The sequence below is a fragment of the Amphiura filiformis genome, chromosome 17 (assembly GCF_039555335.1).
Source record: "Amphiura filiformis chromosome 17, Afil_fr2py, whole genome shotgun sequence".
In the NCBI taxonomy this organism is placed as follows: Eukaryota; Metazoa; Echinodermata; class Ophiuroidea; order Amphilepidida; family Amphiuridae; genus Amphiura; species Amphiura filiformis.
In genome coordinates, this window is record NC_092644.1 from 25438186 (window position 1) to 25457216 (window position 19031).

The window sequence follows — 19031 nt, forward strand, 5'->3', positions numbered from 1 at the left end:
CAGTAGATAGCAAGTTATTCATGTGATATATTGGCAGGTAATGTGATGTTCTATCTTCAGTAGATAGCAAGTTATTCATGTGATATATCGGCAGGTAATGTGATGTGCTATCTTCAGTAGATAGCAAGTTATTCATGTGATATATCGGCAGGTAATGTGATGTGCTATCTTCAGTAGATAGCAAGTTATTCATGTGATATATCGGCAAGTAATGTGATGTGCTATCTTCAGTAGATAGCAAGTTATTCATGTGATATATTGGCAGGTAATGTGATGTGCTATCTTCAGTAGATAGCAAGTTATTCATGTGATATATCGGCAGGTAATGTGATGTGCTATCTTCAGTAGATAGCAAGTTATTCATGTGATATATCGGCAGGTAATGTGATGTGCTATCTTCAGTAGATAGCAAGTTATTCATGTGATATATCAGCAGATAATGTGATGTGTTATCTTCAGTAGATAGCAAGTTATTCATGTGATATATTGGCAGATAATGTGATGTGCTATCTTCAGTAGATAGCAAGTTATTCATGTGATATATCGGCAGGTAATGTGATGTGCTATCTTCAGTAGATAGCAAGTTATTCATGTGATATATTGGCAGATAATGTGATGTGCTATCTTCAGTAGATAGCAAGTTATTCATGTGATATATCGGCAGGTAATGTGATGTGCTATCTTCAGTAGATAGCAAGTTATTCATGTTATATATTGGCAGGTAATGTGATGTGCTATCTTCAGTAGATAGCAAGTTATTCATGTGATATATTGGCAGGTAATGTGATGTGCTATCTTCAGTAGATAGCAAGTTATTCATGTGATATATCGGCAGGTAATGTGATGTGCTATCTTCAGTAGATAGCAAGTTATTCATGTGATATATCGGCAGGTAATGTGATGTGCTATCTTCAGTAGATAGCAAGTTATTCATGTGATATATCGGCAGGTAATGTGATGTGCTATCTTCAGTAGATAGCAAGTTATTCATGTGATATATCGGCAGGTAATGTGATGTGCTATCTTCAGTAGATAGCAAGTTATTCATGTGATATATTGGCAGGTAATGTGATGTGCTATCTTCAGTAGATAGCAAGTTATTCATGTGATATATCGGCAGGTAATGTGATGTGCTATCTTCAGTAGATAGCAAGTTATTCATGTGATATATCGGCAGATAATGTGATGTGCTATCTTCAGTAGATAGCAAGTTATTCATGTGATATATCGGCAGGTAATGTGATGTGCTATCTTCAGTAGATAGCAAGTTATTCATGTAATATATCGGCAGGTAATGTGATGTGCTATCTTCAGTAGATAGCAAGTTATTCATGTGATATATCGGCAGGTAATGTGATGTGCTATCTTCAGTAGATAGCAAGTTATTCATGTGATATATCGGCAGGTAATGTGATGTGCTATCTTCAGTAGATAGCAAGTTATTCATGTGATATATCGGCAGGTAATGTGATGTGTTATATTCAGTAGATAGCAAGTTATTCATGTGATATATCGGCAGGTAATGTGATGTGCTATCTTCAGTAGATAGCAAGTTATTCATGTGATATATCAGCAGATAATGTGATGTGCTATCTTCAGTAGATAGCAAGTTATTCATGTGATATATCGGCAGGTAATGTGATGTGCTATCTTCAGTAGATAGCAAGTTATTCATGTGATATATCAGCAGATAATGTGATGTGCTATCTTCAGTAGATAGCAAGTTATTCATGTGATATATCGGCAGGTAATGTGATGTGCTATCTTCAGTAGATAGCAAGTTATTCATGTGATATATCGGCAGGTAATGTGATGTGTTATATTCAGTATATTCAGTAGATAGCAAGTTATTCATGTTATAATCCCATGAGGATTCTTATGTTAAGGGCGTGCTGCTGAGAGGACCCATCAATATACCAATTTTTTAAGACATTTGGACCCATCGATATACCAAAAGTCAAGATTGAGAAAAAATTGAGAAAATTTTGAAAACAGGACCCATCCATATACTAAAATTGACCTTGGAAATGGGGTCATTGATACACCAAAAGGCCGAAAATGCTACCCATGTTTACGGTACGTCCCTGTATGGTCATTTGTACTGAGTACCCACTCCGGGCCCAATATGCATAAAAAATAATGTCTAAAAACTTCCCCCCCCCCTCCCGACTGGAAGAGATTGCCCATCCTCATGGACAATAGTGGGTATGTACACCACTGCCTTACAAGAAATTGACAATAAGATTAAGTATAACAAATCATGTATTTCTTCCTTTATTGTGCAAATACTGCCCATGATCTAAAAATCCATTTTTAGCAAAATATTTTCCAAAATGATCTATTTTTATCACTAGAATTCAATATCCTTCCCCAAAAATACATTTCTATATATATAAATCCATTGCAGTTGTAATAAAAATTCTGTATATAGCTATCCTGACTTAAATAAGAATTTTATATCCATTGAATTGATAAAGCATAACATATAAAATGATATGTAAAGCATAAAGAGAAACATAAGATAGTGAAAATGATAACGCTGGCAGACGTGGTTTGCTGAGAGGCGATATGTTCCAGTAAGCGATATGATTGTAAGACTTGTCAATGCACACACCTTGAGACACAGACAAATAATAATTCTGTATCGTTTGCTATTGGAATAATACAGTAAGGGGTTAGTGAAGAGGGGGAAAGGAGTGTGAAAGACCGGGGTAATGAGGGAGAGAGGAGGCTTGAGATGGGAGGCTTGACAGGTGGTGTCATTATGGAGATGTTGGGTGGTATATAGCTACCCCAGCAGATGGTTGTGTGGTAATTAAGTTGACTTAAAAATAATTATTTGATAAAGTTTGGTTGATTTACATTAATTTTGATGTTGTTGTTTATATTCAAAATATTTGCTTAACATTTTTTGCATGTTGTTTTTAAATGTTAATGAAATATCAATAAATGAATATGAATATATTTTATATTAAGCATCCTATCCAAAATTCTTGCTCACAGAGAAAAAAAAGGTACTTTTGGATTATTTTCCCACACATCCTTCAAACTTAAATTTGAAAGTGTGTGCGTGTTTATGATATATATTAGTGTAATGCATAAATGCAAAAATTGTACATGTGCTAAGTGCTACATGCACAACATGTAATGCTCATTTGTTAAGACGTCAATTATAACTCTACTTAACTTTTAGCAACCATACATGGCAATTCAATTACCATCGCAGTTGTATTTCTGTGTTAAACTACTATATACAAGCACGCTCATAATATCATTATACATTTCAATCATACATAATATTGTTGTTCTCGGTTTATATTGATTTAATTGTTACTGCTTAAAATGTATTGCTATTTATTTATTACATTTATTACATTGACTTTTGTTTACATTGAATATTATTACTCTTTTGAGCTACTAGTGTCACTTGTAATGTTGATGATTGATGAAATAAAATATGAATTCAATATGGTGAATTTCCAAAGGGGCTATGTGGTGTCCAAGCTCTTCCCATCTAATCTTATTTGCATGAAAATATTGCCTATCTCCTTTCTTTCTTTTAAGAAAGAAAGGAGATAGGCAATATTTAAAAAGTTTAAAAACTTCAAACTAGCATGAAATATTTCTTTGACATGCAAACCTATGAAGCTTCACCTTGATTCAATTTACAAACAAATACACATATTTGAAATTATTTCATTGCAAACAATTTGCTCATGCAAAATTTCTCTTATATGCATGAGTAGAACCCTTCATCAACCTCCTCTGTGCCTCAGCAAAATGACAAGCCTGCAGTACAATTGCCACCATGCGTCATAAATGCACATGAACTGCGCCAACACAATTATAAAGCATATACATATCCATCCATGTAGTAAAAAATGAAAACATAGGAGCATGCACACACACACAAGCCTATTTTAGCAAGAAATCAAGTATTAATTCGAGCATGAACCTCCCAGGGAAAGCTACCCAGAAAGGGGAATCAATTGAATCGGGCAATTCCAGTTGAAATCCATACACCCTCCATAGAAGACATGACTTTAATCTCCCACACAGGGGGTGTAGATTTCAAAATGGAGTCACCCGTTTCGGTAATCCCGATTGAAATTCACACTCCCTGTGTCGGAGATTAAGGTCATGTCTTCCATAAGGGGTGTATGGACTTCAACTGGAATGGACCATTCTTCTCATTAACCAATTTTTTTTGAGGGAAAGACAGGTTTGTTTACCTTTAATTAACGGGTAGATCCTGTTTCTTATTCAGAATAGCGATTTGTGAGTTTCTTCAGAGTCAAAAGCTATGGCCCGATGGAAGGGGTTCTCTAAACAGGTTTTGTCTTCCAGGCATAACCCAAGTTATTATCAAAAATAATTCACATCTACACTTGAGACCAGCTAACCCCCTTCTTTCATTTTGAACATTTGAATTTTACTTAGCAAATGTGAGCCAATGTGTTTCACAACTTTCTCATCCACAAGCAGGTGTATGTGTACTCAAACTTGAAGTGTTATTTTGTTACACAACAAACAAACAAACAAAATAATAAAAATACAAAATAAATTAGCACAGTAACAAACAAAAATTACAAGGATCGCCCTCAACCCACTCACATTTTAAAAACTGGGGGAAAATAGTGTTTGAAATCAATTTGAGCATTCTGAATGCTCAAATTGGTGTGTTTTTTTCTCTTAAAGTTTTAAAGTATTAATGAAGTGATACCAGATTTAATGATTTAACTTTATTTAGGCATTTTTCTCAGAAAATAAATTGTACAGCACTTTACTATGATTTCCAAGTCAAAAATAAATAAAAACAAGTGTTTTTCTTCCATCTGACCGACCATCCTCTGATGTTATTCATTTTCTTACACCAAAATACCATCCTAGCACAACAAAAAACCAAATCACAGAATCCCTCCTCAAGAGCTTTTCATTTGTAGATAAGTACTTCCCCTATGATAGGTCTCCATAACCATATCTCTTGCTAAAACATAAAACCCTATACCGTAAGCGTTTGTAAGTGATATTCAATTATACTGAGGTCATAAGCAGCAAATTGCGTCAAATTCTGCAGCAAGGCGAGTCAATATAATATGACCTGCATAGTACGCAGGTATAAACCTTGGGGATGTGTGACCGTGTAACCGTAGCATTTCCCAGGGCTCTTTTGATCTCCTTCTCTTTCTATTGCTGTCTAATGTGCAAATTCTGTTAGTTCTGAATACTACCGTCTGTGTAGCTTGACACTATTCTTTAACCCCATGAGAACTACCTGCCGATTGGCCAAAATGAATATTGTTTCTAATTTTGAACCAATCAAAGAGGGTATTAATGAGATCTTCTGCAAATGCAAGTTTGACCATAAATAGTTTAAAGCCAAGTCATAATTGGCAATTATAAAATGAGCATTTCAAGTTATCAACCAATCAGAAATGCTGTTAGATGACCAGTAGTGCCCAAGGGGTTATCCACCAAATACAATCTTAAGAATCACTAGACCTTTACTGGGCATGTTTGTACTCATCTGAAAGCATTTTATATGTAGATATGAAAGGTGATATCATGACATACAAAATTTCAAAGTTATGAAAATTTGGAGAAATATTTGTTTGTCGTCTGCAACCGAAGAGCATTTGATGGGATGTATACAGCTATTTAACAAACGGTCATCCTCATACCAAGGCAACTAGTTTAGTAGCCACTCACACCTCAATTCAATATTTCCTTCCGGCTGTTTTTGATAACAAAATTTCACACATTTTTGAATATTTTGAGAAATATTTTACATGTCATCTGCAACTCAGATGAGCATTTGGTGGGATATACAACTATTTAGCATACAGTCATCCTCAGACCAAGGCAGTCCTGTAGCAACTCACACCTCAATTTCAAATTTCCTTCAGGTTGTTTTTGAGCAAACAACAACTTGCACTGGGAAAACAAAATGTGACTACCCATCTACAATGGGCTGTTCCAGTTTAAATCCATACCCCCTATGGAAGACAAGACCTTAATCTCACACACAGGGTGTGAGAATTTCAAATGGGTGTCTCCATTTGAAATCTACTCCCATGTATGGGAGATTAAGGTCATGTTTTCCATAGGGGTATGGATTTCAACTGGAATAGCACAATATAGATGTCATGACTGCTGAAGCCATCTTGTGTCACTACGATCTAAAACATGCTCATCCATAAGCACACAGTTCTTTAACCCCAATACGCTTCTACATGTATAGAATGACCTTTGAGTATGCTGGGTACAAAAACTCATACTCCACACCTTCAGGTCAACTTTTGAGCTATGTTTGTTGTATACAGGTTATTGAACCTTGCCATCGTAGATGAGACCATTTTAGCTTATAGTATGTATTCCAATTACTTTATCACATGCACAGATACAGGATTTGTCAAACGTTTTAACTGAATGGTGTTGATCCTTGTGTTTTATATGGCAACTTGGTCCTAATATTGATTAGATTTCTATTTGGAGTTGACTAGTTTCTAATGGTTTATGCTTTGGGGTTTGTCTTCCAATCATACAGATGTCAGCACTCAATACTAGAGTATAGTAGCTTATAGTAGCATATAAACGAATCAGACCCTTTCTATTTGCATGTAAGGTTCTATGATCACAGTTTAGACACAGCACAGTGTCAGCGATAGGAAACATGATACACTATTTTGCTACTTATCTGTGCGGCAGCTTCATTTTAACCAGAAGTGATAAAGACCACTGACTATAATTATTTCATACAAACTAAATTTTAAAATCAGAAATTCTATCCCAATTAACTATTAACATGTGTCAAAGGAAATGCATAACTCATTGGTTGAGTGCTGTTGTAAATTTTGTGGGCATATGAATGGACATATACTTAACACACACTAAACAAGGGGCTTCATACCCGTGCTACATATTCGTTCCAGCTATAATATGTTTTTGCTCTCAAAAGGATTTATAAATTAATGTAGCTGACTTGAAAACTACACCCTTGCAGAAAAATAGCTACTTTGTCAAATTAATTAATGTCACTTCATTTAAACTCTAAAGCATAGCAAAGAAATGTCTTTTGGGACTTTTATAGAAATTGTAACAATTTTTTCTTTCTTTACTTTTTTGACAATTCCATAAATTTGTTTCAATTTTTGTAGCCTACAGGGAAGGTACTATGGTTTCAGGGTGGTTAATAAGCTTAATTAATATATATAATATCTAAATCCTCTTATCAGAAATTTCCTTTTTAAAACAATTTCCCATATTTTTTCTTTTATGGAAAGTTAGAAACACTATATTGTAAGAGAAACACTTTATTTAAGAAGCCTGGAGAGAGAATTTATAATTTTCTAAATATTAAGAAAGTTTTTTATATGACACCTCATTTGCTAAAATTGGATCTGTAGTTGGCTCCATTTGGGTAATTTAGTGTGTCTAGATAAAAAGTACCAACATTCCTTTTAAATGTATCATTCAGTAGCATTAAAGTCATAATATATCATCTTTTGAAATGGATTTGGTTAATTTGTTTAAAACCTGATTTTTTTTTTCGTATGTAACCATCCATCACAATCGGGCTGTAATGTTGGCATTTTAACTTTTTGAGATGTTGGACATGCAAATGCTCCTCAAATTAAGCTTTACAATTATATATTACATATCAGTCCCTATATTGCTTGATTGGAATTGAGTAAAAAAATCAGTGATTGGATTGAGAAATACTTTGGCTTTTTTTTAAAGATTCAATGGATTATATGTCAAAACTATAGCTCTGCTGACATGTTCCATTTGTGATGGATGGTCACATATTTTGTGATGCTTACACATATCCCAACTTACACCGAATTGGACTCAGTCAAATTCATTCTGCTTGTAGGAACACAAGCACTTTTGAATTAATGTCTTAATTAAAACATTAAATCTGCCATGGAACAACACAGTTAACAGCAGTTGATATTTTTTCAACTTGCAAAAGTGACATAGTTTTGGCTATCAATCTATCTCAAACTGGAAGTAAACACAGATCATCTCTTTTCTGCAATATAATCGGGTATAAATTCAGCTCTTGACCTTTGTCATTTTGAACCACATCTAATGACACTTTTTACCAGGAGAACAAAATAATTGAGTGCGTTAACACTATTGCACCTTTGTATCAAAATGAAAGTTTGATAAGGGATGGATTCTTACTGTTGTTGGAAGGAAATATGTGTTAAAAATTCAGGGATTTAAAACATGCAATTTGTATGCAACAAAGTGGAGCTCAAGGTACTGTTGTTAAGCCCATCTGCAAAACTTTCTGTATCTTATAATACCTCTAGGGCTGCAGCCTGCATGCTGCACCACTAGAGATATTCCTTGGTTTTACGATCTAAAGTTTAAGATTTTTCACAGCACTCTTTAAACAACTGATGAGCAGTCATTAACCTCCAACTAGAATGACCCCCGTTATTTTGAACCACATTTGGTGACACTTTCAACCCCGGCCACCGGGCATGAGACTTGGACATCCCACTGTGGACAGAGGGGTCAGACCATGCCCTTTTTACTTTTGTGTCACCTTTTTACCAGGATACCCTTTTTATTGATTTCATCAGGCCCGTACGCAGGATTTCATTTGGTGGGGTGATGATTTTGAAAAAGTGGACCTTTTTCCAGGGGGGCAATTTTGTGAAAAGTGGACAAAATTTGGACCTTTTTTGTCCAAAAAAGCGTAAAAACCCTGATTTTTTTGTTCGCTACGCTCACAAATTCTGAAATTTTGGTACTTTTTGTATATTTTTCCAAATTTGGGGGGTGCGTCGCACCCCCGCACCCCCCTGCGTATGGGCCTGGACTTCATGCTGTGTTATGATGTTAGTCCTCTTAATCAGTTTACATTATGAGTATCTGCAAAGTAACAACTGCATGCTGATGTGATATTGTCAGCCTAAAATAAAACAAATGTTATGCTTTGTACATTGGGTTGACACCCTGATATTATGGTATGCACTGTTTTGCAGTGTGTGCTGCATCATAAACACTGTGTTGAATGGAAATACTTTTTTCAATGTTCAGATGTTTGGCAATTTTTGGTGGAAAATAAGCTAATTTTATCTTTCAAAAACAATAAATTATAAATTCTTAGTTTCAAACGATCTCACACTTTTACTTGACTCCCGCTGTTGATAATTCATCATCCTTCACTCCTTCACAAAACACAAGTTTTCTGATTTTCCATCTCTATCAGACCGGCACACATACAATGCCCACAGTGCATCCGAAGTTGACGCTGACTTACCTGCATATAATGACTGATTCCTTCTCTGTCTGAGAGTATTTCTGAGAGATTCTTTGTGCCCAGTACATTTCTAAGGGTTGTCTGTGCCAGGAGTCTTGTTGAGGCATTTGCATTTTCCACATTGGCAATTGAGATAGTTGCATTTTGAACTCTGTAGTAGACCACTGCATCCACTGATACTGTTACACTGTCCTTGGTTAAAACCTACAGATTAGAAATGCAGAAAAGTTAGTTTGAACAGTAAGGTGATATTAGTGACATGCTATAAACATGGGGCAGATTTTCAGCCTTCGGATATATCAATGCCCCTTTTTCGAGGTAGACTTTCTAGGCAAACGGCTCAATTTTGCCACATTGCAGCCAACAATTTATGACAAATTTGTCAGAACTGTGCCAATTTGTTTTAATTTGACAGGCTATTTGGGCTTTAAGGTATATGCCCTACATATGAATCAAATTTTCTTGAAAAAATTGTTACGTTGATGGGTTCTCTCTTTTATTCTGAAGGGACCTACTAAGACGGCACACAAAGCTCTATCACGTGCACACGATATCGCGTACACACAAAGGCACGCAACGCTGGCGTGATTGTTGGACATGGCACGATGGAACAATCAGCCCTTGTGAATATGCGAGAATTGATGTGCGCATGTGTAGGGGTAGGACGTACTTCCATCTTCGTCTGGGAGTTTGTGATTTAAATCATCAAAATCCTCCCAAATCCTTTTGATTTGTGAAATCTAAATCAAATTGTTGTTTTGCATTACTGTTCCGATACCACCTAGAGTGATTTGTATTGTTATAATCATCGAACTTTGTGAGTATTGACATTGTTTTGATAAGCTTATTATATATGGTACAGCCAAGATGGCGACTTCAAGAATGACCGGCTAAGGTAAGGCAAGTTGACCGGTTAATGTATTAATTAGTACTGCTGGTGTGGCTAGTCTGACCATTGCCGTTACCAGACCAATCCTACCAAGCTCTCAGCTACCAAGCTCTCAGCTACCAACCTAGTTCCACCATGCAGCCATCGTACTTGTTATTCTCAATTGTCATTATCATCAAGGTTAGCTTTTTGGGACATTGTGCTCTACCGATAGGTTTATCCCCTGGTACTTCCTATGACCCCGAATTGTGCCTAAGCCTGGGTACTGAAGCCCCACACTTGAGATTTTACAAAGGTACACTACAGTTGTTTGGTGTATCATTAGGTACATATACTGACAACTACAATGAGTATGCAAATCCTACAAGCCTAACATGGCACTCAATATCATACATAGAAAGTTCTGTATCAATAATGTTGTACAGAGAAAACATTCTCACCAGAAAGAGTATAATAAGTATCAGCTTATACAAGCTATCTGTTAACCCAACCAATGAAAGTAAGACTAAGATCACCGTGTCTTACCTGTGTGTTCTTTTTTTGATCGTTAACGCCATGATATTGAGCTAAACCCAGGGCCTTACAAGCCCAAGTACCCCTGCCAGCTATGTGATAAAGCTGTGAAATGGGGGCAGCGTGGTATACGATGTGATAACTGCCATGGTTGGTATCACGTAGATTGTATGAGCATGAATACTTGCAGTTACTGAAAGACATGTACTTGACACCTCTGACTCTGTTCAATGGATATGTCATACCTGTGGTCTACCGAACCACTCATCAGGTCACTTATTTTCTGATAGCTCAACATCATTTGAACTTTCAAATAGCTTTCAGAGTCTAGCTTCTGTAAATGAGGAGAACGAGCAGCTTGGATCGCCCAAAGCTTCCTCATCCCCACTTAAACCTAAATCAAAGCCAAAAAATAACAAAACAACAAACAGTTCCTTGAGATTCCTTGTCATAAACTGTCAAAGTGCATATGCAAAAAAGGAATCCCTTGCTACATGCATTTATACCCACCAGCCACATGTAGTGATTGGAACAGAGTCATGGCTCGACGATAGCATTTCCAGCAGTGAAATCTTTCCTAGCAATTTTACCGCCTTTCGTAAGGACAGAGACCCTGGTAAAAGACATGGAGGAGTGTTTGTTGCACTGCGTAATTCGACCTGGTCGGTACTGAACAGATTGAACTTGACACAGAATGCGAAATCATCTGGATCAAACTGGAACTTACTGGGTGCAAGTCGCTCCTGATAGGTTCTTTCTACCGTCCCCAGATCGTACCGGATAGGAATGATAAGAGTTACCTGGAATGTCTAAGAGAATCACTAGCCAAGATAGATGTGAAAAAGGAACAACCATCTGCCTGGGAGGAGATTTTAACTTGGCGACATCCTCTGGGACTCTCATACCACCAAGCAAAAATGCAGCAAACCTGGATTGTCACGTCAACTTCTTGACATTGCTGATGAATTCTGCCTACAACAACTTGTGACAGAACCTACGAGAGGGGATAACATCCTCGATCTATTTTTCACATCAAATCAGACATTAGTTGATCAATCCATGGTGGTCCCCGGCATCAGTGATCACGACGGTATACCGTTGATAGACTTCTCCACTAAACCAAAGATCAACAAAAAGAAACCTAGGAAAGTTTACAAGTGGAATAAAATGGATAGTGAAGGAATGAAAGCAGACATGAAAAAGATGAGTGATAAATTAACTTCACCAAGTTACTCATCCAAGACTGCGAATGAATTGTGGACAGAATTTAAATGTGACATTACAAAAGCAATGGATGACAATATTCCAACTAGAATGAGCACAGGCAAACAACATACGCCATGGATAAATCACTCAGTCAAGCGAGACTTAGACAGAAACAAAGAGCCTTCAACCGGGCTAAATCAACTGGTAGAAAAGAGGACTGGCAAAAATTCAGAGAGTTGAGGAAAATAGGGCAGAGAGAAACAAGGATATCCTATTGGAACTATGTGAGATCAACATGCTTATCTTCTTCTAAGGAGTTTTGGAGCTTTATCAAGAGGATGAAGAAAGATTCAACTGGGATACCGCCCTAAAGAGTGAAGGGCTACTCTCACGCTGACAGTAGTAAAAAGGCTGAAATATTAAACAACCAATTTCAGTCGGTGTTCACCAACGAGAAGCCACTTAACACTCCAATGAAACAAGACTTCCCATCTATGCCACCAATTGACATTAATGTGGATGGAGTCCAAAAGCTTTTGAAAGAGCTAAATGAGCACAAGGCTTCAGGACCCGATGGAATTCCTTCTAAAATATTGAAGCTCACTGCCGAGGAGATTGCACCTGCACTCTGCTTGATTTTCTCCAAATCACTTGAATCGGGTGAATTACGGACGACTGGCGAACCGCCAACATCTCCCCCGTTTACAAAAAGGGTGACAGGTCTGTTGCGAGTAATTACCGTCCAGTATCTCTCACGTCAATATGCTGTAAAACTCTTGAACATATCGTGCACAGTAATATCATGACACACTTGGAACGATATAACATCTTAACGGACAAGCAGCACGGTTTTCGACAACACCACTCCTGCGAAACGCAATTGATCCAGACAGTTGACGATCTTGCAGAATCCTTAGATAAGCGATCTCAAGTCGACCTAGTGATTATGGACTTTTCTAAGGCATTCGACTGTGTACCCCACCAGCGCCTTTTGTATAAGATCAATGATTATGGCATCACAGGCAATACCTTTAACTGGATCTCTAATTTTCTGACAAAGCAGAATCAGAGAGTTGTTGTTGATGGAGATACATCCTCTTGGGTACCGGTTAAGTCAGGAGTGCCCCAGGGCACTGTCTTAGGTCCGCTGCTATTTCTCTTGTATCTGAACGATTTGCCGAACAACATCAAATCCAACGTGAGACTGTTCGCGGATGATTGTGTAATGTACAACACCATAAAGAATCAATCGGATGCACAACAACTGCAAGACGATTTGAACACATTGTCCATGTGGCAGGATCTGTGGCAAATGAGCTTCAATGCCGACAAGTGTTTTGTTCTTAGGCTCACACATGCAAAAACTCCCAAACAACATCAATACACATTAGGAAACAAAATCTTACAAAACACATCATCTCACTCATATCTTGGTGTCGAAATAACATCTGATCTCAAGTGGGGGAATCACATCCAATCTAAAGTGGCTAAGGCCAATAGGGCCCTGGGATTTATTAGGCGTAATCTATATTCATGTCCAAAGGACCTGAAAGCTACTGCTTACCAGACTTTAGTACGACCCCACTTAGAATATTCATCTACCATCTGGGACCCACACACCCAAGATTTGAAAGACCAGCTAGAAAAGATCCAAAGAAGAGCGGTAAGATTTGTCTGCAATGATTTCCGCCAAGCACAAGCAGCGTTACAGCAATGTTGAATGCCCTTCAATGGGATACACTGGAAACCAGACGGAAAGCAGCCCGACTGTCCATGTTCCATAAAATCCATCACGGTCAGACTGCCATACCGGCAGGAAAATTCTTACAACCGATCACACGCCTCTCCAGACACAATCACAGCGAATCCTACAAGCTGAAGACATCCAACAAGGACTGTCACAAGTTTTCATTCTTTCCGCAAACAATAAAAGACTGGAACAACCTACCACAAAGCATAGTAACCATCCACGATAATAAGCAATTCAAATCAGCAACCACAGCACATCTAAGCAAGCAGCAAAAGGACTAAAAAATACCCCAGCGCACATCACATTTCTTCTCGCCTGGCTCTTTAAGAGCGTTGGGAATATTTAACCAGATCCAGAATTCACAGCATACAAAACACAGGGACTTTGACTGGTTGCTAATGGTCTGTAGCTAGTAGTCTGTTGATACTGTCCTTAAATCTGATTGGTGTAGCTTGGTTTCATTTCATTTACACTTACCTCTTGAGGGGGTACATCAAATGATACTGTCCTCAAGTCTACCTTGGTGTAGCTTTCAATACAAGGCAGAACAAAGAAAATACCTGAAATCAAACAAACAGAAAAAACAACATTAATTAACCGAGTGAAATAATGGCATAATAAGTACTTCATACCACGATACCCAGCAAAACATTTTTGACATTATTCACAATAGGTTAGAAAAAGTTGTCAGAAAACTGTTCAATGTCAGGTTATATAAAGGTATCCTGGAAAGGTATTATGAGGTGGAAAACATTTCATAACATTCAAAAACATTTTTTCAAACTTACTGCCAAATACTGTCTAACATAATGTTACTAGCAATTTTATGCCAACTATTGGATGATGATTACTGTTATCATAGTAAATTGCCATTTAGTTTAAAGGGTCAAAACCACTAAAATCGAGCAATTCGGCGAAAATCCTGTCGCAACCATTCAACTTAATATATTGTACCAATGTGGATCGTAATATAAAGAAATGATCATGGAATATCTTTAACACATAACAGGCTATAATATCTGAAAATTTGATCATTCAAATCGTATTATTTTGGAAGAAGCGATGTTTCGAAGTTGGCTGAGTGGTCAAAACCCGTATGTTGCAAATCATTAACTTCACATATTTGTGTAATGTGCTTAAAAGGAACACAATGAATATGCCTTGAAATAGTATTAAAATGTAATTTATAGTGTATTCCTACAAGAAAAAAGAGGAAAACACCATCCCTAAATTGTAAAAGATGATTTATTTACAATTGAAATTTGTCGCAATACTCTGTGTAACCTACTTTACATTGACATGTTATCTAGCCCTTGATAACCTTTTGATCAATTTAGGTATCATGTTTTGCCTTTATAGTGCCAAATTAATAGCGTGGAAATAAAATTCATGACTGAAAATGTAATGTGGGTATCCATTTTAAAGAAAAGCAAGACAAAGTACCATGATCTATGACCGTATGGTTAAGGAAAGTAACATATGTTACCAATTTTCTGAAAATCAAACGGTAGAATATATACCTGGTAGGTAGTAAACATTAGCACATGATACCCTGATAAAAGTGAAATAATTTTGTTGCACTCCTATCATTAACAGAACATGTGGAAATTTTAGAAGTTTAAATGAAACATCCGTTACTGAAACATACGTTACCAGTATTTGTACGACCATGATTAAATTTAAGGAAATCACAACATACTCCACCTGCATGTAATTTTTAGTTCGTCTGGCGCCCCCTTGCACCGCTAGCAATGTAAAACATTTTTATTTTTTTGAGTTCTATGAGTATGTAAACGATTTGTAACATACGTTACGTAACATACGTTACCATTCTTAACAGTGACACAATGCAATATGAGGAACCATAATGGAAATTATTTGGTGGTATATGTCAAACACATTAAAGAAGAAACTTTTTGATCCAATACTTGCATAAGATTCTCTAAAGTACCAGATAATAGTCTAAATTATGTAAGATGGATATTAGATTACTTATTCCACATCTCCTGATTCAAATTCACACTCACTCCAGGATACCATTGGTAAGGGTGAAATAAGTCTTTTGGGTTGAAAGAAGCAAGTTCAAACATCCATTTCAAATAGTGGAAACCGATCATTAGTAATGCGCTTCCCTCTCTGACAAAAACACTGCTGAATTTTACGAACCAGTAGTAACGTATGTTACAGAAGTAAATTTCGATAGTTTACTTGTAAGTGTCATATGATACCAATGGTAAGGGTGAAATAAGTCTTTTGGGTTGAAAGAAGCAAGTTCAAACATACATTTCAAAATAGTAAAAACCGATCATTAGCAATGCGCTTCCCTCTCTGACAAAAACACTGCTGAATTTTACGAACCAGTAGTAACGTATGTTACAGAAGTAAATTTCGCTAGTTTACTTGTAAGTGTCATATGATACCAATGGTAAGGGTGAAATAAGTCTTTTGGGTTGAGAAGAAGCAAGTTCAAACATCCATTTTAAATAGTGAAAACCGATCATTAGTAATGCGCTTCCATCCCTGACAAAAACAATACTGAGTCTTAAAAACCAAAGTAACGTATGTTACAGCAGTACATTTCGCTAGTTTTCTTGTAAGTGCCATAAATAAAAAAGTTCACAATATTACGTGCTCATATTTGTCTGGGTCAAAATTGGAAGTGTTATCTCTGATTTTATATGTGTAAACATGATTAGAATAACATTTTATTTTCCCCATTTTTGGAAATCCGAATTGCTCGTTTTTAGTGGTTCTGACCCTAAATAACTATTCTCATGGGCTATTTAAACTACTCAGCAAACACAAAACGTTCATAAGATGTTATATTTTGGGGTTTGGTTTTGGTAAAAATATTTTATTAACATGAAATGTCTGGTTTGGTTAAGGTCATGGAAACGTTTTTCTAAACATTTTGTATGAAAACATACTACAACATCATTTTTTAAATGTTCTCAAAATGTTATTGTAAAATATTATTTGCAAACATTTTTTGCCAAATATTTTTCAACAATTGAATAACAACAAGTCCAAAAGTAAGCTCAAAAAATGTTTTTGAATGTTATGAAACATCTTATACTCTATAAACCATTATATAACACAACATTGAGAAGTTTTCTGGCAACCTTTGCTTACCTTTTGTGAATGTAAATGTCGAAAACATTTTGTGTTTGCTGGGATGGGTCTAAAAGCAAGATATACTGAGAATGTTACATGATGAACTTACATAAAATGCCCACATAGTTGGAGACACAACATAATGGCATGAAAAGTCAAAGTAGCTTTAATGTAATTAAAGAGTTTAACCTCAACACTACACTATTTTTCGCTCACCAGGAACGTTTTCATTAGTTCAACTAGCGTCTTCAGCAGATGGTGATGATGTGATGATATCTTGTCTACAATTGGGATATCTCTCACTGATATGACGTCATATGATTGACAGGATGATGTCATAGGTATCAGCAAGTTATCCCAGATGGGGTCTATTTCTAGACCTTTGTCACGATTCAGTCTTGGTTTCTGAGTCCTTATGTGTATTGCTTCCAGAACTCTATGAGATATTCCGATTGTAGACAAGATATCATCACAGCATCACCATCTGCTGAAGACGCTGATCGAACTAGTGAAAACGTTCCAGGTGAGCGAAAAATAGTGTAGTGTTGAAGTTAAACTCTTTAATCATTTTATCTACCACTATGAATATCCACTCGTATAGCTTTAATGTAGTTTGTATAGTTCATTACCGATTACCACTCTAATGGCCCATCATAATTATGGTTTATGTGGGCGATATATGTCTACATTCCATCTTGGTTCCATCAAGTGTATTTACTTTTCATTAATTACGCACTCAATTAATTATGCGCTTTGCTTGCTTAATTAGCCACTTTAATGGCTTTTTATTTTATCAAATGAAGTACGATATTATAGACTGTAACTTTTATTGCCAAATATGAAATGGATAACAAGTTTAAGAGTGGATATTCATAGTGGTAGATGATTCAAGAGTTTAACTTCAACACTACACTATTTTTTGCTGACCTTGAACATTTTGGCTAGGTCAACTAGCATCTTCAGCAGATGGTGATGCTGTGATGATATCTTGCCTATTTATGATGTCATCACAAGGACTATCCCGATTGTAGACAAGATATCATCACAGCATTGTTAATTGCTGAAGACAAGTCTACCTAGCAAAAACATTGTAGCGAAAGCTATGTGGAAAATAAGGTTTGCTATGTTGAAGTTTCACAATATCAAAAATAAGGTGTTCACTATGTAATGTGTAATATGAAATAAGGTTAGGGTTAAGGTTAGCTTTAGGGTTTAGGTTAGGACTTGGATTAGGGTATGGGTAATGGATAAGGTGAAAATACCTTTAACTGTTAAACAGTTAAAAATCCCTTTAACTGTTGCTTTCTATGGGATAGAAAATTGTCAAAATTTGTTGTAAAAATCACTATTGGGCTACCAAATCACTAGTTTGGTATCCCTGACATCCTGCCTTCTCCCAATTATACTGGGCTATTCCATGACTTTAATCTTCCACCTGAATGGATGGGTGAGTCCATTGGAAATCTATTCCCCCCTCAATGTTGGAGATTAAGGTCATGTCTTCCATAGGGGGGTGTATGTATTTCAGCTGGAATAGCCCAATTTTAACTGATTCCAATGTCTAATGGATTTCATTATTGCTTCAGTGTCAAGTCACTGATATAAATTGCAATTTTTACCATGGTCCATCAAAAAGGTAATAGTTGGCCTACTTCTTTCTAAAAGCTGTAATTGTGAGCAAATACATTGTTTAATTACTCTGCTGTGGTCATTAAGCTCCGATTATTTCTGGTTGTTCTACTTCAACCAGAAGACCTGAGGGGGGGTTCTTTTGAGGGTATGGGGATGTGCAGCAGATTTGAGGGGGTGTATTTTCAGCCATTTAGTTCAGGCTGCAATTTTCAGCTATTTTAGTTTATTAATAACCTAGCAAAATTTGCAAGCATTCATATAATTTCAGGTCTGTTTTTCTTCAAATTTGGTTTAAATTTGGATAGTTTTTTGGAGTTCCAGCCACGCATCCCCATCCAAACCAAAGTTTGCAAACCAAGGAAATGCAATGACTGCATGATTTCTACTCTTTATTTCAGTCCAGTGCATGTTTACGGTGTTTATCAAGAAGATGTCATGGTTGGCAGTCAAATTATGTCATTGTTCTTTGTTTGGCAGTATGTGTGTGCATGTAGTTTTGTTGAGAGGCCTGTGCTTTCACACTTGCAAACAAAAAATCAGAAAAATGGCCAAGCTATTGAACTGTGAAGTGGTCATACGCTGTTCCCTCAAGCCTATCATCAGACCAGTCCTTTACCTTTGCTTATAAACATTGGGCTATTCCATTT

The 19031-nt window shown here is 36.5% G+C and overlaps 1 protein-coding gene across 1 annotated transcript in view; it reads right to left on the reverse strand.

The window, feature by feature from the left end:
- The window catches only part of LOC140137539 (stomatin-like), a 248197-nt gene that overhangs the window by 20312 nt on the left and 208854 nt on the right, over positions 1-19031 (reverse strand). Inside the window, exons 4-5 of the mRNA XM_072159252.1 lie at positions 14116-14198; positions 9281-9484 (exon numbers count right to left, since the gene is read on the reverse strand). Coding sequence (XP_072015353.1) covers positions 9281-9484; positions 14116-14198 — 287 coding nt within the window. The remainder of the gene's footprint in view (positions 1-9280; positions 9485-14115; positions 14199-19031) is intronic.